At 42.4% G+C, this 23,645-nt stretch overlaps 1 protein-coding gene across 2 annotated transcripts in view; it reads left to right on the top strand.

Annotated features, from left to right (window-relative positions):
- The window catches only part of XDH (xanthine dehydrogenase), a 58,967-nt gene that overhangs the window by 11,062 nt on the left and 24,260 nt on the right, over nt 1-23,645 (top strand). For both annotated transcript variants that reach the window (XM_065679739.1, XM_065679738.1), the window contains exons 2-18: nt 2,934-2,991; nt 5,325-5,421; nt 6,615-6,723; nt 7,828-7,954; nt 8,729-8,790; nt 10,939-11,007; nt 12,088-12,156; nt 12,572-12,658; nt 13,988-14,129; nt 14,915-15,007; nt 15,785-15,936; nt 16,681-16,774; nt 17,406-17,515; nt 20,144-20,328; nt 20,820-20,994; nt 21,393-21,482; nt 22,136-22,305. In XM_065679739.1, the coding sequence (XP_065535811.1) occupies nt 5,384-5,421; nt 6,615-6,723; nt 7,828-7,954; nt 8,729-8,790; nt 10,939-11,007; nt 12,088-12,156; nt 12,572-12,658; nt 13,988-14,129; nt 14,915-15,007; nt 15,785-15,936; nt 16,681-16,774; nt 17,406-17,515; nt 20,144-20,328; nt 20,820-20,994; nt 21,393-21,482; nt 22,136-22,305 (1,772 nt within the window). In that variant the 5' untranslated portion in view covers nt 2,934-2,991; nt 5,325-5,383. The remainder of the gene's footprint in view (nt 1-2,933; nt 2,992-5,324; nt 5,422-6,614; nt 6,724-7,827; nt 7,955-8,728; nt 8,791-10,938; nt 11,008-12,087; nt 12,157-12,571; nt 12,659-13,987; nt 14,130-14,914; nt 15,008-15,784; nt 15,937-16,680; nt 16,775-17,405; nt 17,516-20,143; nt 20,329-20,819; nt 20,995-21,392; nt 21,483-22,135; nt 22,306-23,645) is intronic.

Raw genomic sequence — 23,645 nt, 5'->3', positions numbered from 1 at the left:
AGTTATCTGAGTTAGTGAACACTGGTAGAGAAGAGAGCAAACAAAATATGTACTGAGAGCCAAGTGTTTTACATAAAAACATGGGGAAGTGAGCTGAACACCTCTCTGGACCAGCCCATGGGCTCTAAGTGTGTGGAACTGCTTAGGAACTTGTTCCATGTAGTGCCTGAAGAGCTATGGGGCCAAGCTGAGCTCCCTGCTGAGGTGATCTGTGTGTTTAAAATTCCTAGAATGAGTAGGCAAATAGCTGTGTACTACAAATACAGCAGTACAGAGCAAATTTGGAGTCATTTGACTGTCTGTGCCATCCTAACATTTCCAACAAAGTTTCCTTCTGCATTTGATTAATATTTAAGCTACCACATGCAGTAAAATCCACAGTTTTGAATCTGCCAAAGTGATGTATCTGGCAACGTGAAATTTGGCTTAAAAATAAAATCAAAAAACCCAGCCAGTAATGAGCAAAAATGAAATATTTCTTTAATCACAGTGTCTAAGTAGGTTGATCCTACTCCCACTGAGGGCAGTGAATATAATTCATTTTCCTTCTATTCGAGGACACTGGGGGAGGTGAGCAGGAATTGTTTTGATGGGTAAGATATTGAGCTGTGAATCATGTTGTTCTGGGCATCAGACAAGAGAAGATGTTATCCCCACCCACAGGGTTTTAAAATATTTTCAGAACAAATCACAGTAGGTGATTGTAACAAACCAAAGGCTGGTGGTGTCCTGCAGCATGCCATTCTTCATCAATGGCAATGAGCAAAAGGGAGGAACAGTAAAAAGTTCACACTCTATAGCCAACAAGAGAGGCTTGTAAACAAGCATCCCCCTGCCAGGACCCTCATTGCAAAGAAATGACTCCTTGCTCTCTGATATTTGAGATCTGGGTTAAACCAAAATGTCCTCCCAGCTCTTACCCTTTATCTCCCTCTGATCCCAAGTCTCTGTCAGCATTGCTGAGACAGTGGAGTAGTTTGAAGTGACTGAAGTAGGAATCCTGGGCTATTGGTTTCAGCAGGATAAGAGCATGGATTTGCTCAGGACATGTTCCTACTGCATAGTAGGAGCCACTTTCTGATAAAGCCGAATAGAGGGTTGACTTTGGAACTTAACACATGCTTACATACTTCACTGAAAGTGTGTGGAGCTGAGTGGCTAAATGCTTTGTTGAATGAAGGCTTAGGCACATGTTTCATTTCTTACTTAACTTTCTGAAAAGGAGCCACTAGGCCAAGCTTTTAATTGCTTGGTTTGAGTGCATACTGGAGTTCTGCTTGGGTTCCTTCAAGAAGAATTCTTGAGACATTTTCTTTGAATAATCTCAGTCTTGAAGTATTGAAGCTTCTTCTCAGTGCCTGGCTATCTTGGAAGCTGCTTTGAAGGGCTTGCAATGACCATCGGCACAGCCCTAAGGAAGAAACTCAGCTTGATAATGAGAGGATGAGTTGCTGAGAAAGTCTCTTTTCCTGTGAAAGGGCTCACAAAGGCCTTTTGTCTATGGGACACTTGTAGTCACAGGTATTTTTTGGAATTATCTGCTCATGTCTGTTTCCCAGACTACAGCAGAAGGATATATGTGCTTACTCTGAACCAACTGGTCATGAGAGCCTCTACATGCTCTTACTTGTTTCTATGCATCCAAAAGGTGAGGGAATAGGAACACTCTGCTCTGAATAGCAGCAACAAGTGTTGTATGATTTACAGTAAGACATCCCCAAGCTAGAAGAACGAACTCTGTTTCCTTATAGATTATCCTCCATGGAGGGATGAGAGATGCAAAAAATGGCCAGTTGTTTTGTAGCAGCAGCTTTATCGGCTAGTTCTAAAAACGTGGACTCAAATAGGAAGTATGTACCTTGTGTTGTAGAATAGCTCTGTCACGTGTCAAAGGCATAACATTGAAGCAGTCCAGAGACTGTGAAGGTTTCTTATCAGGAAGCAAAAAGGCTTGCACAGTTGACCTCTGTTTCAAATTGCCCTTCAAACTGGGAGTGATCAATTTAAATAAACTGTAACTATTGTACTTAGGACTTGCACAATGTAAGAGCCAAGAGCACATGATTACATTCTGGCACATTACATTCACACAGTGAATCTGGAAAAGTTTCTTGACACTTTATTAATAACAGAAAAAGGGGAAGACAAGCTCTGCGGCCATTTGGTGGCAAGGACAGGACTTTGGTTTCTGACCCTTGGGCAGAGCTTCAAGTAAAATCTAATTTTCCGTCTAATAAGTAACTGCTAATACTGTTGTTCGCTAATAGGATGGAGCTGACTCAAAATGTGCAGAGAAAATTTCCCCTTGGCTGATATTTCCTATTCCTACATTTAAGATGGCAGCTAATGTAACACTGATTTAATGTTAGCAGGGAAGAAAGAGAAACTTCAAGATGTTTGGTACTTGCTGTGTGTCCTGCAGCACCTGTACTGCTCATTTTAGGGCTTCTGCTGTGGTTTTTTTTCTGTGCAAAGACTATTATTGGTGCTGTTTCTGTCATTCTGTTTATGTGCTCGTTTCTCGGTCTCTTCTAATAATGAGAAGGAGAAGGGACAGAGGTCAGTTATATATGGTCAGTAAAGATGAGATGCAATTTGGGGAGATGTCAAGAATTCAAAACTTGAGTACAAAACACAGTTCTTTCTCTCTGCTCACTACTGACTCTATTTGCCATTTCTGAAGATTTGTCTCAGTGTGAAAAACTGAAAAACTCTGACATATGTAACGCGTATTTTCTCTGTCGCAATAAAGTCAACGAAAAGTTGTGTCTGGGTATGTGGCCAACATTGCTGAACCTAGTAAGAGGAGTTAATCAGTGGCTCTTCTTCCCGCTCTGAAAGGAAGTTATAGAAAGACCAAGCTTTCTCTTTCCAACTAACCCATCTATGTTGTTCAGCATTCTGTGCGTAACAGGACCTTTCTCTTCTTCCAGGTGGTGGAGAAAGATGTGGACCCAGAAACAACTCTGCTAACCTACCTGCGAAGAAAACGTATCCAGTGTCAGAAGAAACAGCAGAAAGCTTTAAATGCCTACAGCATTTCATAATTGTTTACTGTTCTGCCTGTCACTTGAGTGCTAGGCAGAGCTTGTGCAGAGTGTAAGAGGGAGGGCTCTGCAGGGTCTGGTGTTTCTTGCTGCCAAAGATTACAGCTGGTATTCCAAGCTTCAACAGCAGCAAATTTTGAATAATGTTCTTTAAATAAACTTTAAATAATTTATTAATATTTTAAAGGGAAAACTCTGAGTATTACTGGGAATTAGAATAGGATGTAAAGAAAAAAGACAATAAAATTAAAGGAAATTCAGATCTGTTCCACACAAATTGTAAAGAACTTTCTGGCCAAAATATTACAGCCACTTGAGCTGCTTGCTTTATCACCCAATAATTGGGGTATTACTGGATACTTAATATCTAATAACTTGATTGTCCTGTGGCCTGTTTATCAGATGACCCAGGGATGCAAACTCAGAGGCAGAGGTTCCCACCACATACTTTGGGCATGTTACAGGAGTAGATGCAAGCAGTCACGTTTCATTTCTGTTCGAAACTGGTCAACACATGAGTCAGATTACCTTCAGGAGCTGGGTAGCTATTACTGTGATGACCAGGCTGGCTATACTAGGCCTGGTTCGGTAGGTAGTGCCTTCTGAGGTTTTGTCTGACCAGCTGGGTGTGTGCATATGCCCAACTGTTCACATCTGTTGGTTTATGCCTTAAAGAGAATCATGCACTCTTATTTCACCATGCTGCCGTGTTCTGCTTGTCTGGGATCTGAAAGAAGTACAAGAATATAAATCACACTCCTTTGGGATTTCCAGCAGAACTATCAACAGCCCTGTTTTGCCTGACTGTGCCTGGGGTGGATAAAGTTCAAGAAGGAAAATAAGTGGCATGACCCTGTGCCTTTGTGCTCTTATGACCACTAGACCTTTTATGTGTAAGCTTGTTAATATCTAATGCAAATAGCTGTGTAAAGAGATAACCAGAGCTCTTCAAAACCTTCTGATCTTCTACAAGAACATTCTGGTAAACTTAGGTTGTAGATGTCTGGTGATGGTCAGACAGTTTGAGAAACAGAGGCAAATTGGCGCTGTTGCCATGTAAAGTGGGCAGTGCTTACACACGATTTAGTGGTAGACTTGGAAGTGTTAGGTTTATGGTTAGACTTGATGATCTTGAAGGTCTTTTCCAACCAAAATGATTCTAATGTCCATGATTCTATGAAAATAGTCAGTTCCAGAATCTTTGCAGTGAAGGCAATGATGATTTGAGTTCCCTGAATCATGATGATTGTTGCTTTTCCATAGGCTTAAGTTGATTATCTCAGCAAAGGTGTGTGTCCATTGCCAATGAAAGCTGCTATTCTTTTCCCACCAAAAACATCTCAGCATTGGCCAATCCTTTTCACAATAGATAGCAGCTTCTAATCACCTTCTAGTGAGTGAAGGAACCCAAAGCAGATGTGACTCGAGGAATTCTTTCCCGAAAGCCCTTTGCAGGATGTTTGATGTAACGCCTGATTTCAAAGTACAGACATCCACTTTGCAGACTGTGGAGGAACCTGCTTAGGCCGGTGCACACCCTTTGTGAGTTCCCAAGTGTCTCTGCAGTGATTCTGTGCATCTCTGCTAGTTCTGGCTCTCAGTGTTTCCTGGGGTCTTACCTGAATCAGGCTGCTGGCAAATGGGCTTAGCTGTTTTGTTCCTAGCAGTGTGGAAGCCATCATAAATGAGGCCAAGAGAGGAGCTGGGGTGGCCAGACCATGGATCTCAAGATGCAGGTAGTTTGTGAGTAGTTCAAGTGCAGCTCCTCTGTCAGTGCTTAACTGTGTGACTCTTAGAACTATGTGACTGCTCTGCCTGGGCACCTTCTGAGTGGTAGGAATCACCAGGTGGAGGAAGAAGCCAACCACCACTGGTAAGAGGTGCAGAAGGAGATGTCGCCATGTATCTCAGGGATGTGGTGCGTGCCTGAACAGCTCCTGCTCACTGTTTTGCCCACAGTTGCTGGCTGCTTTGTTTCCCTTATATCAGTTCCTTTTCTGAGTCTAAAGAAAAGTGGGAACTGTTGAAGTTCAGACACTTTTCTGTTTATCCTAAGAGTCTATTTGAACATGAACTGCCTCCTTATTAGGGCTTTGGGTGTTGATCTTGGAGCTCACATGTCAGTATTTGAAACTTTGCTTATGTTGAGTTAAATTATTAGGCATTAAAAATGAGTGTTTTGTCTCCAGCAAGAACATGTTGCTAAGCCTTGATTGACACCTCTTTGAGTAGGCTTCTGCCAACTTTCTTTGTTTTCCTTGATTCCTGTTCTCTCAGTGGGCCTATGTGGAACCAAACTAGGCTGTGGAGAAGGTGGATGTGGTGCTTGCACTGTAATGATATCCAAGTATGATCCCTTTCGGAAGAAAATCCTGTATCCTTTGCAATCTAAACTCTTCAACAGAGAAATGAAATGGGGACAGATCCAGATTCTTGACATTCCGGAAGTGTTACTGTTTTTAACAAAAGTTATATAATGTATGTTTCTGCCAAAACATAGTTTTTCACTTTCAGAACATAAACTCAAGACAAGAAGATGTTTTTTCCTACAGCATTACACAGTGCTGATAGGGAACTATTTCACTGTGCCCTGAAATATTTGTACTGACTCTAGCTTGCAGGCTATCTGTCTTTTCCCAATTCAAAATACCTTTATGTTCCTTTCTTGCAAAGTAACATAACTCTTGGTTGTGATCACCCAAATAATGATTACTGTGATAAAATCTTTATTGCTGTTGTATTACTGCAATAATCTGGTTCCTCTATGCCAGCAGTTATTCACTTTTTCTCTACTTCTATTGTATCCTTCCGAATGACTCTTATTTCCTAAGACACTTCCTCCTGTTCTCTCTTTAATTGATGAGTGGAGCAATGGAATCAAACAAAATGGGGAATGGAGAGAGAGGATAAGGCAGAGGAAAAGCAAGGAAATCTTGGATATATTTGGAATAATGCTTGGAGATACTTTAACTTGAGATCAACTTAGTGGTCCTGCTTCATAATGTGGTCTTGAATAGGATATCCTTAGGGTCCTTATTCTGTCTTGATAGAAATGAAATGAAGCAGCTAGTTACTGTAGGAATTTTGGCATCATTATTCTATTTATAATATATTTCTATATATTGTTATATTCTATCTGTAATATAATATTATTATGTTCCTTCAACCTCAAATTTTTTCATGATGTCTACCATCTAGCAATTGTTTCCTAGGCAAAAGGCCAAGAACTAAATGCTTTTCTGTAACTTTGTGAGTGGGACAGACCAGCTGTGTAACATCTTGGTATTTGTCGTCTGCCTCTATGAATTACTTGGTTTCTGTAAAGGTTAACATGCAACAAGGATGTTTCAGGTTCTAATTTCTAGGTCAAATCCTGGTGCATACTTAGTTTAAAGTTCAAGTGAAATTGATGAGAACTTTGGCTGGTGTCAGATTGGTTATGTAATGAATACCTGTATCACATCTATGTAAGTTCTCCTGTTGTGTCCACTGCTACAGTCCTCCTGTCCACTTTTTCCTTTGTTGAGCAGCACTGACAAATGAAATGACCTTAATTTATTATTTTAGCCACCATACTGCCAATGCTTGCCTCTTCCCTATCTGTGCCCTGCATCATGTAGCTGTAACTACTGTTGAAGGCATAGGAAACACAAAATCCAGGCTGCACCCTGCCCAGGTAAGCTTAATAGCTTAATATTAATAAGCTTAATATACTGGCAACTTTAAAACCCGCTATTCATGTTTTCTTCTTACGTTAATGAATTCTGTTGCAAGGCGTTGGGACCTCTGTCATAACGTTAAACGTGGGCATTTGGCTTCCCATATGAGTAGTCTTTACTTGCAGGAATGATTATGTGATGGAATCAAACTTATGGGTCAGTGCTGCAGCTCTGTTACACCGTAGCAGGTTAACTGGTGCTATCCTGGCTGAATTGATAATGCATTTGTTTTAGGGCTATATGGCTGTGTTTGGTCCGCATCCTGGACCATATCTCAGGAACTGGGAAGACTGATGTTATGGTGAAAGCCTATACAATGACCTGGAGCCAGGAATCTGAGTTAGGTTTTGGCTTCTCTGCGGTCTTCCATGAAAGACCTTGGTTTCTCATCCTGTGTGGTTAGGAACCTTCCCTGCAGTAAAGCAATAAGGTTTGGTTCAGCAATGTTCCTGGAATCCCAAAATATTCTTGGTGGGGAGGAGTGACAGGAATGTGAAGCCTTGCTCTTCTAGCAAGGTGTTATAATGCACTTTTTGTGGAAGCCTCAGCTTTATCAGGGATACTGTTCCTTTAGGAGGAATTATGATTCATCTCAGTTTGTACAGCAGGTAGGACTTGTGCCAGTATCTGAGACAGTAAACAACAAAGTGAAGAGTACATTAGACATGCATGAGTGGATGGCAGCTAGGCTGACCTTTGTTTGCTTGTCTTCTTTTCCTTATCTCCCCTGAAGATTCTACCAGCTAACTTTCGAAACTCACACTCATGTCTATACAAGTAGCCCCTACTTTTCTAGCATGGTAGATCTGGAGAACTCCTGATCTCGTTGGAGGTTTTAGTCACCTTCAGTTGGGAATTCAAAGCCTAGATGCATACTTTTCAGGGAGTTCTCTTTTTTTGCAGTCTGCTTCACGCAGTATTTGACCGTCTCATCAGGGAACATCTGATGATAGTTTTAGCTCCTCTGGTGAGATTGTATTTTTTTAACAGGGGTGTTACAGAAAGAAGCACAACAGTGAACTTGATATTGTGACCTGATGGCTGTTGTTACTTTTTTTCAGGAGAGAATAGCAAAAAGTCATGGGTCCCAATGTGGCTTTTGCACTCCAGGCATTGTCATGTCCATGTACACGTTGCTTCGGAACAAACCTGAGCCCAAAATGGAGGACATAGAAGATGCCTTCCAAGGTAATACTCATAGCCCTGCAGAGCTGCAGCCTGTTCTGCTTTTATTACATCTGCTTCACCAAATGGGATGGAGGTGCACCTTTGGTTAATGTGTTTCATTAAAGATAGCCAATTGTCATGAAGTTAAGAAGTAGCTTTTCCCCTAGGAGACTGGCCAGGTGTTATATGAACAAAAATAAACTGGAAAATCTCACAGAAGCTCATTGTTTGCCCTGAAGCAGGGGCAAGTAGCCTCAGTCTTTGATTAAGATGCCACTAATCTCTACATCTTTATTCATTGCTGTCACAAGAGCCTGCAGAGGTGACAGCAGCTGTGCCAGCCAACCTCATGTTGTAAAGGGTAAAGACAGCAATATAGGTGATGGAGTGTGGCAGAATCCAACTGTGTAAATCATCTGAGGGGCTGCTATTATTGCTGAGGTTAGAGCTATTACTGTGCTTCTGGCACTGACCCACGAGGAAATCAGATGCAGGAGAAAGCAACCTCTCTAATTCAGGAGACTGGATAGTTGATACACTGACTACACTTACACGGTTGAGGTAGATGAATACTCAATAAGGCAGATTGCATTTTTTTTTTCTAATTAATTTCAATAGAAAAGGGTGGTAGGATTGTTGCAAGCACAATATTAATGAAAGCACTGGGAAGAGGAAAATTTCATTAACTTTACCCAGATTCGACAAGCTTTTGTGAGAACAATAAAATGTTCTAAAAGAAGAGAAGTTTTCAGCCAAATGACACTGAATCTTTATCCTTTTGCTCTGGCAATGTAGGGAACTTGTGTCGGTGTACGGGATACAGACCAATTCTGGAAGGATACAGGACATTTGCTAAAGTAAGTGGCTTCAGATAATGTTTAAAACAAATCTGGAAGGTTGACTGTCTTTCTGTTACTGAAATACAGCTTGAGATGAAATGGTGATGGAAGAAATGTATACACATGCCACAACAGCCCAGCTCCAACTCTTGAGCCCTTTGCATGTGCTTCATGCAATAATAATGCAGGAAGACCAACTCCTTTACTCACCCCAGTTGCTGGAAGTCCAACACCTGGTGGTCCCTTTATGGATCACAGGTTATCAGACTGATTCTTTTCTGTCAGTTCTCAGTGTCTCTGCATAATGCAGCTTGCACATGATCGCTGATGTGGAAAAAGTGTAAAGGTATGTATGGTGCATGAATAGGGACACACTGTGGGGATATCTGAGGAGAAAGTTGCTTTCTTGGAAGATTAGCTGCAGAGCTAAAATAGCTCTGGAAAGAAGTTATAGCTCTAGCCTAGAATTCACCTGCTGGTTTGAGTGAGGTGTGAAGCTTTGCCTAAAGTTTTCTCTAGTCCCTTTATTCCTGTAAGACCGCTGGAGTCTGTGAAGCAAAGGGGATCATTAGGTACTTCAGTGATTATCAGCCACTTATGGGGCTACTCTGGTATTAAATATCACAAGTAAAGAATTTAGAATGCTGCCCGTTGATTCCATTTTATTATCCAGAATTATGATCAACAAAAAGTACAAGCAGGAGTGAGATCCACTACAAATGGTTGACAAACCCAGTTGATATAGTCTACTTGGATTTCCAGCAGGCTTTCAACAGTGTCTCACCAAAGGCTTTTAAAGACAATAAGCAGCCATGGGGTAAGAGGAAAGATCTCTGTATGGATGAAAGATTGGTTAAAAGGCAGGAAATGACAGGTAGGAGAAAATGGTGTGGTTTTGCAATGGAGGGTGGTCACTCATGGAGTTCTGCTGAGACCTATGGTGTATGTGAGGTTATTCACAATATCCCTAAATGCAGTGGAAAAGAGTCATGTGAGAAATAAGTTAACGGAGGTTGTGTTAGTCTTGGGTAGTGAGGACAGAAACAGACTTTGAGGAATTTCAGAAGGACTTAATGAACCTGAGAGGCTGGAGAATAGAATGGGATAAAGAATTCAGTGCAAATAAATGCAAAGCAATTTACAGAAAGAAAGGCAGTCCTCATTTCACATCTAATAGGATAGACTGAGCAGACACAAGGTCATCTTCCTCATCTTGGAGGTGTGGTGGAGTTCCACAAAGCATGAGCTCAATGCTCACTGGCAGTCAAAACAACCCTTCAAAGGCTAGAGAACAAAACAGAAAACACTGCCATGCCTCTGTCTGCATTATGGCTCTTCCTACACTTGAGTACTCTGTGCAGTTCTGGTCCTCTCATCTGGCAGGGTACAGCAGAACAGGGGAAGATTCAGAGAAGCAGAATAAGGATCACATATGTGGTAATCCAGTTGCCATACAGGGAAGCAGTAGGGAAGGGGCTCTACATAGCCCATGTACTGGTTTGTGGTGATCTCTGAGAGAGATCTGTAAAATTGTGACTGGCAGGTGGAATGTGGGCAGGCATCTGCTGTTTGCTGCTTCTTCCAATACAAGAGCAAAATGTCAAGAAATGAAACTAGTAGAAGTCAGGTTGAAAACAAAGGCAGATGATCTGTCATATACCAGGTAGCTGACCTGCAGAACTCACCAAAGGGCGTTGTGGGCACCAAAAACTTGCACAGGCTTCAAGGGAGACTGAGCATGTACTTGGACAGAGACCTGTGAAGGGTTACTAAAGAGACAGAAACTACACTGGGTTAAGATAGTCCCCTGAGCTGAATGCAACTGGATGCTGGTAGAGTACTAGGTATTGTATTGTATGTGCTTGTCCCTTTTATTCTTCTCTCAGTATCTCCTCACAGCTCCAGCTCAACCAGAGATACTGTTTGAATGACCAGAGTAGTTCTAAACTAGACAAGAGGTCTGTCAGTAGACTGACAGATGACCTAGCCATCACACTGCAGGGTACTGCCTTCCACTGACAAGGGAAATGCCTACTTGCTTGGCAGCTTCCATCCCCCGTTTCTGCTTTGGATACAGTAAATGTGGGATCTCTCAAAAGTGAATCAACTCTACTTTATTTCCTTGGAGTCTGCATGTGTTTCTCAGAACAGTTTTTGTCCCCACAGGACTTGGATTGTTGTGGCAGAGTGGCCAATGGCACTGGATGCTGTCGTAGTGAGAGGGAAAATAGCATGGTAAGCTGAATTTTGAATAGCCATAATCTGCAATGTAATCACAGAATCAGTCAGGTTGGAAAAGACCTTTTAAGATCATCAAGTCCAACCTTTAGCCCAGGACTGGATTACTTCACTTTTACCCATTTTCTGTGACAAGATGATGATGCAGTGATGGCAGAGGCTCTCATCACACAGCTGTCCACCTGTTGCTTTTGGAAGAGGAATGACCTCTGAAAAGCATCATCTCAGATCACCTTGCCAAGGGTCTCACCGTGATTCCCCAGCATTGCACACCTACAACCCAGGACACACAACATCATTGCACTTGTTTCAGCTTGAGCTGGTATTATTAGTTTTGATGTTTTAGTCACCTCTGCTGTGGTGCAGATATTCAGAGCCCTCTGAGCTTGTTTGAACGTCTGCTCTTGGAAAACGCTGCCGCTGAATCTGTCCTGATTAGCATGAATAGCCATCATGACGCAGGTTATACGCTAGCGAGCTACACACATTCCTTCTGAATCTGGGAGGTGCAACTCTTTTGCTAAATAGCATGGTGACAACTGTAAGAATGTGTTACCAGCTTCTGGTATATTTAAGCTATGCATCTTTCTGTGAAAACAGATCTAAAACCCATTTAATTCCCCAGTACAATCTTTCCCAAACTCTGCAGTCCAGTGATGAATGGAGTAATTTAATCACTGTTCCAATAAATTGTGCAATTGGAAGCTTTTGTGATATCTGGAGGAAAACAATCACATTTTATGTGCCAGTTGAGGTGCAGACAATGGAGAGATGAAAACACAAATTAGGACACAAGGTAGTGCAACTATAAAATGAATTTAGGAAAGAGAGAATATAATGAAATTATTTGCCAGGAATTCCAGTGAATTCTTCTGGATTCTTTGCTAGGAAGCATTCAGTGTTGCATGAAATATTCCAGCAATTAGGACTGCTTGGAGTTCTTTTATCAAAGTAGCTTATTAATGAAAACCATTACTACATATAATTACTACATAAAAGGGAAGGAATATGTCATGTAAAAGCCGGGATATTCTGACTTTGTTTAGAATAGCTGAAGTGTGCTTGTTACTTCTTTAGAATGGGGGCTGCTGTGGAGGAAAAGCCAATGGTCCAGGCTGCTGCATGAACGGGAAAGAAGACAATGTGGTAAGGTGCCCTTCAACTGTTATTTTTTCCTCTATTTCTGATGTTTTGAAGTCTTAACTCTGGCTTGTTCTGTGCCAAACCCCACTGTTTTGTATTTACCTCTATTTATGCAAATCTTACCTCAGAAAAGGTACCTTTTGTAATTTAACATGCCAATGTGAAAGTGATGTCATTTCTGATTGGCAAAAGCCTGTTAGTGAGTTCAGGGCTTGGGTTCTTATTTCTGACATGCGTTGTGATCAGAAAAATGCAAACACCCGAAATGCTGAATCAGGTGATATCTTTTTGCTGTGTTTGCCATCCTTTGCTCCATGGAATAGTAATAGGGATTTGACTGGAAAGAGGAACAAGTTAGTGTTGTATGCAGATAGCTTTCTTCTCTGCCACCCAGCCATTTGCATTATCTCTGTCGTAGAAAATGATGTCCTCCAGCCTGTTCAATTCTTCTGAGTTCCAGCCACTGGACCCCACACAGGAGCCCATCTTCCCACCAGAGTTAATGGTAAGTTCGTTCAAAAAGAAATAGTATGTGGTTCATTGGTTTCATTGTGCTGCACGGGGTTTGAGTGTCCGCTGCGTCTCTGCCCCAAGGAAATGTCAGGCAGAAGATGGCTGCTGATAAAAGATGGATGGGCATAAATGCTTCCCTGTTGTATAAAAGAGAAGGCCTTTAAACCAGTGTGACTTAAAAGATATGCAGGCCAAGTGCTTGCCCCAGCTGGCTGGCTTTCCTCACTGTTTCTCACTATACGTGACTGCTCTTGGGTTGCCTTCCTTTCTGGTCACTGCCCCATGGGTGGAACAGTTGCTGACATCTAGATTTCAATTTACTAGGTCAGACGTGAACTTCTGCATTAAATACAGCTGTATCTGAGCTAATGACCCTGTGTTCTCTTTATAGTGTAGGAAAAGAAGTAGGAGCTATGGGATATAGCTGAATATATGTTTCAACTAGATGACTTTCCAAAAGCACCAGCTTCTGCATTCAGTGTAGCAGGAGTAGCAGCTGGCTAGCTCACACTGACAGGAAAAGTTAGGTGAGATTAGTTTCTCACCATGTTTTATTCCTTTCTTTTTTGGGGTAGTTTTCACCTAAGTGAATGTGTCCCAGCCAGGAATCTAGTCCAGGACATGGCGTGTTTACAGCTTCCTTCACATTTAACAATCAACTGGAATTCAGTTGTTTGTTCTGCTGCTGCACTCCGCCTAAATGTGTCATGAGCTACAGCATGAGGAGGTTCTCATATATAGCATAATATATATTTAGCATGAGATAGGTCCCATCTGCTTCTTCTCTAAGATGTTCTCCTGCCTAAAAGTTGATGTGATGTTGCTGGGGGGCAGCTGCATGAGTCTGTTTTCTTCAATCACTGGATGAAGGAATTAAAGGAACCAGAATCTGACTGTACAGCTGGTAGCTCAAATTCAGCAGTGCTAAGGACTGACATTTTTGCAGTGAGATGAGAATGGAAAACCCATTACCTCCAAGATGGCTGAAGCCACAGGCATCTGCCAGGACTTTGGTGAGATGGAGCTTACTGGCACAGGTCTTGCTAGGGAGGTATGTCTGCAGAATGCAACTGGCAATAGCAGGAAGGAAAAACTCTTGTCAGCATGAAAAAGACTCTTGTCACTGCTAGCAGAAGGATGGGGAATAACTATCTGCCAACAACTATGTGGGTATCACAGCTAACCATAAGTAACTTTACTAAGATGGAGACTGGCCCGGCATAGGCATGGGCAGCATGTGAGCAGGGATTCTTGGCTTGAGCCAAGCTCTAGCTGAATTCACTGTCTATGGGCTGAATTCTATGTGAATTCACTTTTGCAGACTCAGAGTAACAAACAGCAGAAACAGCTGTGTTTCAAAGGTGAGCGTGTGATGTGGATCCAGCCTACAACTCTCAAGGAATTGGTGGCTCTCAAATCCCAGTACCCCAATGCCAAGCTCGTTGTGGGGAACACTGAAGTGGGTAAGAGGAAGAGCTGATGCTCACTATGAGCATTTGGAACACTTTCCATGGAGTATTTTGTGAGAGCTGTGCAAATGTAAACCTCCTTTATGCCATTGCTGTTAAATAGGTGTTTAATCTTGAGGTTTTATGTAAGAATAACATTTCTTCTTGGGTAGCTTCATCTCACAGTGAATGTTTTTCCCTCTTCTTTGCTGTGTTGGGTGAGAAAACCATGCTTATCTAGACCTCTAAGCTTATGTGCTGGGTTTGTGGAATTTTGAGAAGAGGTGAGTAGCACAGCATAAAATGACTTCATAAACAAATTCAGTTGTGAAACCTGTGCTTTAAAAGGTTTGTCAGTGAGTAAACTGTTAAGACTTGAAATCTTACTGTTTTTTCCCCCCAGATCTTCTGCAAACATAAATGCTGAGGAGGAGAGTGCAGATGTATTTAGTATACTGTTATCCTGAGCAATTGTTTCAGGTGACAATCCCCAAACTTTGTATGGTTCACTGCATTCATTGTTCTTTCCTGAAGGATTATGTACAACAATAGCCAAGTTACACAAGTACTAAACAGTGTATTTTAGGTTATTGTAAGCCTAGAAAAGAGTCTCTAAAACTTCCCTATGAGAATTGTGGTATTAGTGGAAACCAGCTTTTCGTTTGGTATCTCTGTGACCTTATATAATCACAGATGGTCAATGAACCAGATCTTTAATAGGCTTGCTGCCATTTCATTGGGAAACAGCTTAGGCTCTCTATCATCTATATGTAACTGAAGGAGTCTTACTTTTCCTTAAGGTATTGAGATGAGGTTAAAGAACATGTTGTATCCAGTGATAATAGCACCAGCATGGATCTCTGAAATGAATGCTGTTCAGCACACTGAAACAGGTGAGCAATAAAGAGGCAGAATGTCTGTGAAGTGAGTAAGGACTCCTTTGAGTAATAAAGAGGATATGAAGGAAAATCCCAAGATTAAAAACTGCTTTCTGTATGCATTAATTCCTCTTCCATGCAGGGAATCGAGTGATATGTGAAATTAGTTTGAGAATCAGAGGGCTTTCACTAGAGGGTGTATTAGACACTTTATCTGTTTGATGCATCAGGGTTTAGGTATATTGACTGGGTTAATAATGGATTTCAATGAGCAATCTTTTTTAATTAGACAATTAGTAGCTGGGGGAAAGATGCTGGATTTGGCCATCTAAGGAACTAAGTGAAGTATTGCATTTATCTTTGTGGTGGGAAGAGGTCAACCTTACACATATTAAGAAGTAATTATGACAATGTAGTGCATGTGGTCCAGTGCTTGGTAGCATGTTCAAGTTCTGGAAACTGGAGAGGAGTTGGAGTTCGCTTCTCAAAGGATAAACTAGTACCTGTAGGAGGGCAATATGATTCATAATACACTAAGGCAAAAGGGTATAGTGGGTTACTGTCATGTGAGAGGCAGTACCACCATGGGCTGTGATTTAAAGGTGAATTTTGTTCTGGGGATGTGATGTTTATGCGCAGTGCATACAAAGTAGGCCAGTGTGGCTGAATGTCTTCTCTAAGCCCTGCTGTCTAGTTAAATTCGGTGATATCTAAGCTTTGTAGACACAGTTATAACCATCCTCCTGTACTTTGATGTTTGGGAGAACTAAAGTTCTTTTCATTTCTTTACAGGGGTCACCTTTGGTGCTGCCTGTACCCTGAGCTCAGTAGAGGAGGTGCTGAGAAAAGCAGTGGCAGAGCTTCCTCCTTACAAAACAGAGGTCTTCCAGGCTGTCCTTGAGCAGCTGAGGTGGTTTGCAGGGCCACAGATCAGGAACGTTGCTGTAAGTGAGCTGGGAGCATCAGGGACTAAAATTGAGAGCTCAGTCTGAGGACCTGGCCTGCATCATCCAGTCTTGGTGTGCTGTGTTCTTCTCATGTGAGAACATTTGCAAACCTGGGTGAAGAAGGTATTATGCATAAATCAGCCCCAGGAACTGATAGCAACGTGGGTCTTGGTGCCCGTGTTCACAGGTTTAGCAAGCAAGGGAAACAGAAACATGCAGTTGTCCAGGCCTGTTATCAAAATAAGTGGGGAAACTGTACTGAGATTTGGCTAATTTAACAAATATGTATGTAGAGTGCTGAGCAAACCTCAAAGAAGCAGGTGTGTAGATTTTTGCCAGCACAACTATGGTAGTCATAGTGTTAATGCGTCAGATGTGGCAAATTTACCTCTAGTTTTAAAGGGAAAGAAGAGGTGGGTTTGATGTATTCAGACTCCACATACTAAAAGGAAAGAAATACGAAGCAAGCAGATGAACCAGCCTACCAAACATGAAATTTTGCTCCACAAGATAGTGTGCCATTTGTATAGCAGCCAAAAACTTGGGTTCCTGAATATTACTGAAAAGATGCTCCATACTTTCATGGATCTTCCCTTAACTGCAGCTATAGTGATTGAATTTTGGTATTGTTGGGTATATGTGGTTTGAGCGTATAGTAGTTCTGATGCATTACCCAGACACTGTTCCTAAAACAGTCTTATCTGTCTTACCTGTCTTATCTGATGACTATTGTAATTCTAGGCTCTTGGTGGGAACATAATGACAGCAAGCCCCATTTCTGACTTAAATCCTGTGTTAATGGCAAGTGGAAGCAAATTGACTTTGGTGTCAAATGGTAAGTTAGTTGCATTTCCTTGTGGCACTTAGGGGAGTGGGATAGTCAACAGTCCTCTGCCATGGGTTATTATGTTTGGTCAGAATTTGAAGGTGGAAATTAACATTACATTTGATCCTTGTGGATTTTGCAGATAAAGATTGAAACTGTTGTTTCTTTTGGTTTTTTTTTTTTTCCTATGAAGAAAGCCAAATGTCTTCATTTGTATTTGCTCTTGGGAAGAATTTTTTTGGAATAGGATCCCTGTAATGAACTGTCTGATCAGTGACTTTCTCTTGTACTGGTTTGTGTGCAGGCTAAGGAAAGGGTAAAGAGGGAATTACACGGGGTTGTTGGAAACTGGTTCAGCTGGAGGCTCAGCTTTAATCAGATAAAGAAGGACGGAGATCGATCAGTTCCTGTCTAAATAAAACTTTGTATGTAGGCAGAAGATGTCATAGAGTCCTAAGGACCAAAGCAAATCCGGGGAAATCCTTCCTGACTTAGTGAGAGGGTGGAAAAATGAAAACTGATATCATGTCAAGAGTGATTTGTGTAGGTTGAAGGATCTTTTGGATCTTTCACACATACTATTGCTGAGCTTTATCTGAGTTATTAATCCATGTGCCATTGATCTCTTCTGGCTCTACAGAGGGCAAAAGGACTGTAACGATGGATGAGAAGTTTTTCACTGGATACAGAAAGACAATAGTTAAGCCTGAGGAAATCCTTCTCTCGGTTGAAATACCCTACAGCAAGAAGGTAAGTTTGTAGGAAAAGACTTCAGTGTTTGTGGAGCTGAAATGCTGTTATTTGGATGTTATTTTCAATGTTAGGCACGCTTTCACTTTGAGACTGAACTCCAAATGGTTATGTGTAGTCCCAAGTGGACCAGGAAGCAAGGAAATTATTTGGTGAAAATCTGGCAACATGCTCTTTTTGACAAGCAAGGGGAGCTGGGCTTTATCATAAAGTATGTTAAGCCCAAGAAGTTTCCTAGTGCAAGAAATATGCATTTCACTTCATTGTCTGAAGGTTTTTGAGTGCATTTAATAATGATGAAAGGTGACAAAGTGATGCTCCCCAGGAATAAGTTCTGTTTGCAAAATATATAGCAAAGATGCTAGCAGTTCCTGAAGTGAAGGTTCTGGAGGTTCCTGCTTCATTTCTGTGAACTGAAATGGGAAAAGAAATGGGGAAAAGTGTATATGGATAAGAGGGAAGTTCAGTTTTTGCATCCTTGACTTGCAAGACTGAAACCAGAAGGGCGTTTTGGCAATGTGGATTTGCAAATTCAAACGAGCCTGCAAAACTTCCTTCAAATAGAAAAATGAACACTTCTGTAGCAGCATGAAGCATAACCAAAGCAGAGTATCTAAGAGGTAAACCTCTCCTTTCTTCCCTTTAGGGTTCAGAACATCAGGCTGTATTTTTATGGCTGTGAAGGTATTTATTTTAGGGCTTGAGGCTACAAGTTATAGGATACAGCAATTCACAGTGTAGTGACCCCTCCATTCATATGACAGTCTTACGGCAACTTCACAAGACAAACTTTTACCAGTGGGGCGGTGGCTTCCTCCCTAGGTTATATGCAGCTCATTGATCTGAAAAACTAAACCAACTTTTGAACTCTCTGCTTCATGGTTCCTTGGCTGATCTTTGCTCATAAACATGAAATCAGGGAGACTAAAGTTCTTCAGGAGACATCTGAAGGTGCTGGCATGTGGCAGGCAAAGTCTTCTGGAACTGTGGTTTCCTCACAACTGGAAGCAGGGCTGTGTCAGCACACAGATCAATAGTTCTTTGTTGTTCATGTTTGTCTAAGACTGATGTTACCTCGTGCACTGGTGTGACCTGTCACACCAAGGTAAGAGTGGCCAAACCCCAGAAATAAGAAGACTAAAGAAGTTTAGCAGTTTACACATGAAGTGTCACTGTAGGGGGACTGAGCTCAGGGTAGGCTTTGTCACAGAGAGTGTGCAGTAAGAGAAGAGGCTGCTTTTTCTCTTTGAAAGCTAGTTGGTTTAACATTCAGCATGGCGGAATGTCCTCACTGGGAGGATGCTAGTGATGCTCCTCTGCTGTTACCTGCTGACTGCCCACTAATTACTTGAATTCAGGAAATGAAACACACCCTTCAGTTATAACTGCAATAACAAGTTCTTGATGCATAAAAGGCTCTTCTTGTGAAACTGTTCTCCTTGCCAACAACAGAGGAGTTGTTCTTCACAATAATGGAAGAACTGCTGTTCACTTCTGGTGAGAAATAATTAATGGGACAGACTGCTGAGCTGTGCAGTCACTTGGCTAAGCTACTACAGAAGAGACTTGGCAGAAAACTCTCCAGAAGGGCCATGCAAAGGCATTGGATCTGATTCCTCACTTAGTCTGTGAGATGCGTCAACAGAAATTTGTCATAATCTGCAGAACAAGCAAGGGGAAAAACTTCACTGTGACTCTGTGAAAAACTACTGTGACTCCAGGGTGACACCATCTCTCGGTGTATACTGGCAGAGTGTTAATCTCCTATTTACTGCCACTCTTCATACGAGAGCTGCTGAGTTTTATGAGTTGCTGGTGCACTTAGAAGAATTTCCTTACTCTTTGGAGACCAGCAGAGGATTCAGGGTAGTTACAGAGAATTGTATTTGCAGTATCAGATTGACATTGTCTTTTATGGTCTATAAACAGGGGGAGTTTAGACTGGATATAAGGAGGAAGTTCTTTACTGTGAGGGTGGTGAGGCACTGGAATGGGTTGCCCAGGGAAATTGTGAATGCTCCATCCCTGGTGGTGTTCAAGGCCAGGTTGGGCAGAGCCTTGGGTGGGATGGTTTAGTGTGAGGTGTCCCTGCCCATGGCAGGGGGTTGGAACTGGATGATCTTAAGGTCCTTTCCAACCCTGACTATTCTATGATTCTATAACTGTGAGACATCTGTGATCATTGATTTCAGTTCTTGGAGAGTTCAACGACTTCCAACAGGAGGGGATTTAGGATCTGTGTTTTACTGATTAGGCTTCCAGCTTAGCAGCCTGGGAGAAATGAAAATTTGCTGAGGAACTGTAAACTTGTTTATGTACAAATATATGTCCTGGTTCTTCCTCTCAAGATAACATACAGGCAGATCTCAGTCAATGCTCATTTCCCACACAGTCCTAGGCTGGCTTGTAAGCACTGATCTAATACATCAGAATTAATTGTTGAATCATGGGAAAATACACAGCACTGCATGAACAAAAATGTCTTGCTTGGCCCTGCAAGATGAAACAACCAGATACAGTTCCTTGGAATAGCTCATCCATGCAGAGAGATGGGTTAATGGCTTGTCCGTATTTATACTCCAAAGCATGCCAAGGTAGAGAATAAAGGAATATTTGCCTCTCTCCTAGGGTGAATACTTCTCAGCTTTCAAGCAGGCTTCCCGTCGGGAGGATGACATTGCTATTGTGACCTGTGGGATGAGAGTCCTGTTCCAAGATGGCACTAGCCGAGTGGAAGACATAAAACTAAGCTATGGAGGAATGGCTCCAACAACTGTCCTGGCACTAAAAACCTGCCAGGAGCTTACTGGCAGGTAGGAACTTTTCTGTGATAGAAAGGCTGCTTAATGGAACAGTGCTGATTTTTACAGGAGCATAACAAACACTCTAAGGGGAAAGAGGAAGAAGTGTAGCTACACTTCTGCAGCAGTCTGTGTTTTGCATGGTGCCTTGATTCCTCCAGTACTCCTTACCCTCAAAGATCCATGTCAGTGTCTCATTCAGAGAGCTGTTTCCATGCTGAATTCACCATCTGTTGAAATGGGCAGAAGTAGGTGTGGGCATGATCTATAAAACTGATTTTTTTCAAACTGGGCTGAGAAATCTGCTTTTTTAATAGCTTTGCCACATCTTTAGTAAAGGTGATGTAAGCCCAAGATGAGAGCAAGGCTTACACATACACTATAACCAGGGATAGAAGAGATGTTGCTTGAGAGCTTGTGGGGCTGCGTGTCAGAAGAGTTAGTCTGCCATGGTGATATTTAGGGCTGAGCAAGGGCTCAGTGTCACCTTTGTTCCCTTTCAGAGACTGGAATGAGAAGCTGCTGCAGGATGCCTGCCGCTTACTGGCAGGTGAGATGGATCTGTCCCCTTCTGCGCCTGGTGGGATGGTGGATTTCCGACGCACGCTCACGCTCAGCTTCTTTTTCAAGTTCTACCTGACGGTCATTCAGAAACTGAGCAAGAACCACAACGGCACTGTGAGTGCTGCTGGGGAAGGCAGACTTGGGGAAGGAGGACCTATCTGTGTTGCTTGGTGGGCAGGGTTCAGATTCAAGGAGAGTTGTACCTCATAGCAAGCTCCATGTTGCAGTAGATGCTAGAGGTACTCCTCACCTGCATGACAATGATTAGTGCATCTTCCCACTTGCTTCCTCGTGGCATCCCCACTTTGCTGCGGAAGGATGATGTTATATTACAACTGCTGTGGGTCTGTGGCTATTCACTGCACAGATCCTGAGTCCTGTTTGCCTTTTACCCAGTAAAAGATGAATTGTCTTCACTGGAAGATGGAAAATGGAGAATATCCTGGGCTACTGGGGAACATGAGAAAGGGGCTGGCAGGGAAGATGATTGTTTTTTAATATGTCTCTGGCAGAACAAACTGTGTGAACCCGTCCCCTCAAGCTACATCAGTGCTACAGAGCTGTTTCACAAAGATCCCATTGCAAATGCTCAGCTCTTCCAAGTAAGTAGCAGTACTTGCATGATGTAGACCTGGGTTTTTCTGTAGCTCAAACTGTGCTTCTTATCTTGTCTCCCGGAGTATGGGCAATATGTGAGCTTATGTAATGTCATTTCTGAGGCTTGTATTGGGATCTCAGTCCCTTCTTTGCTTTAGAATACAATGTTCTTTCCTCTCATTGCCTGTGACTGTTCTTGGCATGTACAGCTTCACAGGAATCCTGTGGGTAGCAATGTCCTCCTGCAGCCAGCTCCATATCCAGGCTGATGTTTTCCTTCTGCTTTCCCCATTTACAGCCTGCTTTTCTTTGCATATCTCAGGCTTCAGATACAGGATGTATCTCCTTCCTTATTTCTCCATTAATGACCTGTTCACTTCAGCATTGAGCTAGCTTCCAAACTTGAACCTTTTATGCAAGCTGTAACATCAGACCCTTCTTTTCCATGGTGGTTTCCAAAACCAAATCCCTTTCACTTCGCTCTCTACAGCCCCTTCTGTGTAGCCACTTGGTCTTGTTTACCTTCCTTTCCGACAGGCACAAGCCCTCATTCCATTCCCGATCTCACTGGAACGTCTCATGGTGCTTTTTGCTCTTCCTTCAATGCTTCTGTGTCTGCAGTCTAAGCAGTAGTAGTCAGCCATGTGTTTTACTCCAGGAAGTGCCCAGGGGGCAGGCAGTTGAAGATATGGTGGGCCGGCCTTTGATGCACGTTTCAGCAGCCAAACAAGCATGTGGAGAAGCTGTTTACTGCGATGACATCCCTCACTATGAGAATGAGCTGTATCTAACGCTGGTGACCAGTACCAAAGCCCACGCTAAGATCCTGTAAGTGTTGCCTTTGAGTTTCAGATGTTGGAAGCATCCAGTGCCTGGTGGTTTAGAAAACAATGACCTGTCAAGCTGTGGGTGAAGGAAATGTTTTTGCAGTAGAGGGAACTCTAGTTCATTGCACATTGTCACATGGAGGTGAGCTGTATGTGTTACAGCTGCCTTGCAAATCCTGGTCAGTGAGAATATGAGGGAATTAACACCAAACTCTAAGCTTTGCTGAAGCGTAAAGCCCTCAGCAATAGGCAACCTTCTTTCATGTTGCAGCTCTTGTACTCCAGCATGAAGGATTAGAAAGGAGCAGGGTAGGAGAGCACCACAGTGAGTCATTTTGTCACTAATGAGAGCATGCAGCTTAAACATGCTTTTTCCTATCTGCCTAAAAATTTAGGTTGTAACATGCAAATCTACCACAGTACTCCTGTGGATGAGTCTTCTGGTTTCTGTGTTGCACAGTGCTTGCTTACACTAGCTATGATCAAGCTCTCTGCCTAGCAGCCCTATGTGTGTTAATTTCAGCTATTAGATGTAGATACGTAGCAAGGTGGATAGGTCAATGTTTGGAATGTAGATGACTGAAAATATCTTGTCCATGCAGGGCATGACTGATGCATAATTTGTAACAATAGTGAGTAACCAACCCTAAAATATCTATGCTGGCAGGTAATGCCATCTGCATTCTTCTACGAGTCTTAATGCTGCTTTATTGTGGGACTCACTGCCCCCCACAATCCCTAATTGTGTTGGTTCTGCAGGCTCTTGTCTGCCCTCAACTACTTTGATGTGGGATGCTCTGTGTTATATTGCCTCATGTCATCCTCAATAGCTTTGTCATGTGCTGCTCATTCCTTAGGCAATACTTCCTGTCTATTTAGGCTTCCTGTCCAGAGGTTTCCCACAGTGGTCTAACACAGGATGGGCAGCATGGTGGTCATGGATGCACAGATGTAGTAGTCAGCTTTTGGGTCATGAAATTGCTCTGTCATCACAGTTACATCTTAGGTGTTGCAATGCAGTCATTGATGAGTGCTACAAATGCATGAACACTGTTACTACTACCAGTGCAGGTGGGGCAATAGAGAAAGCATCAGATCTATGCCTTTGACCACAACACGCACTATTTTCTAATTACACCTTCTGTTGCACTTCCGTTGCACATCGATCTTTTGAGCTGTAAGCCTGTGTGGTTCTATAGAGGAAGAAGTAGCGTGTTTCATCAGGTGACAGAATTACCTCAGCCTATGGTTTTGAGGGTCAAAATATTGGTTCTGGAAACTTCCACTTCACCTGAGTCAGATTTTGACTACCAAGTGTAAATTTGAAATCATCTGCCTCTG

The sequence above is a fragment of the Lathamus discolor genome, chromosome 5 (genome assembly GCF_037157495.1).
Source record: "Lathamus discolor isolate bLatDis1 chromosome 5, bLatDis1.hap1, whole genome shotgun sequence".
Lineage (NCBI taxonomy): Eukaryota > Metazoa > Chordata > Aves > Psittaciformes > Psittacidae > Lathamus > Lathamus discolor.
This window is presented reverse-complemented; position numbering and strand designations above follow the sequence as displayed.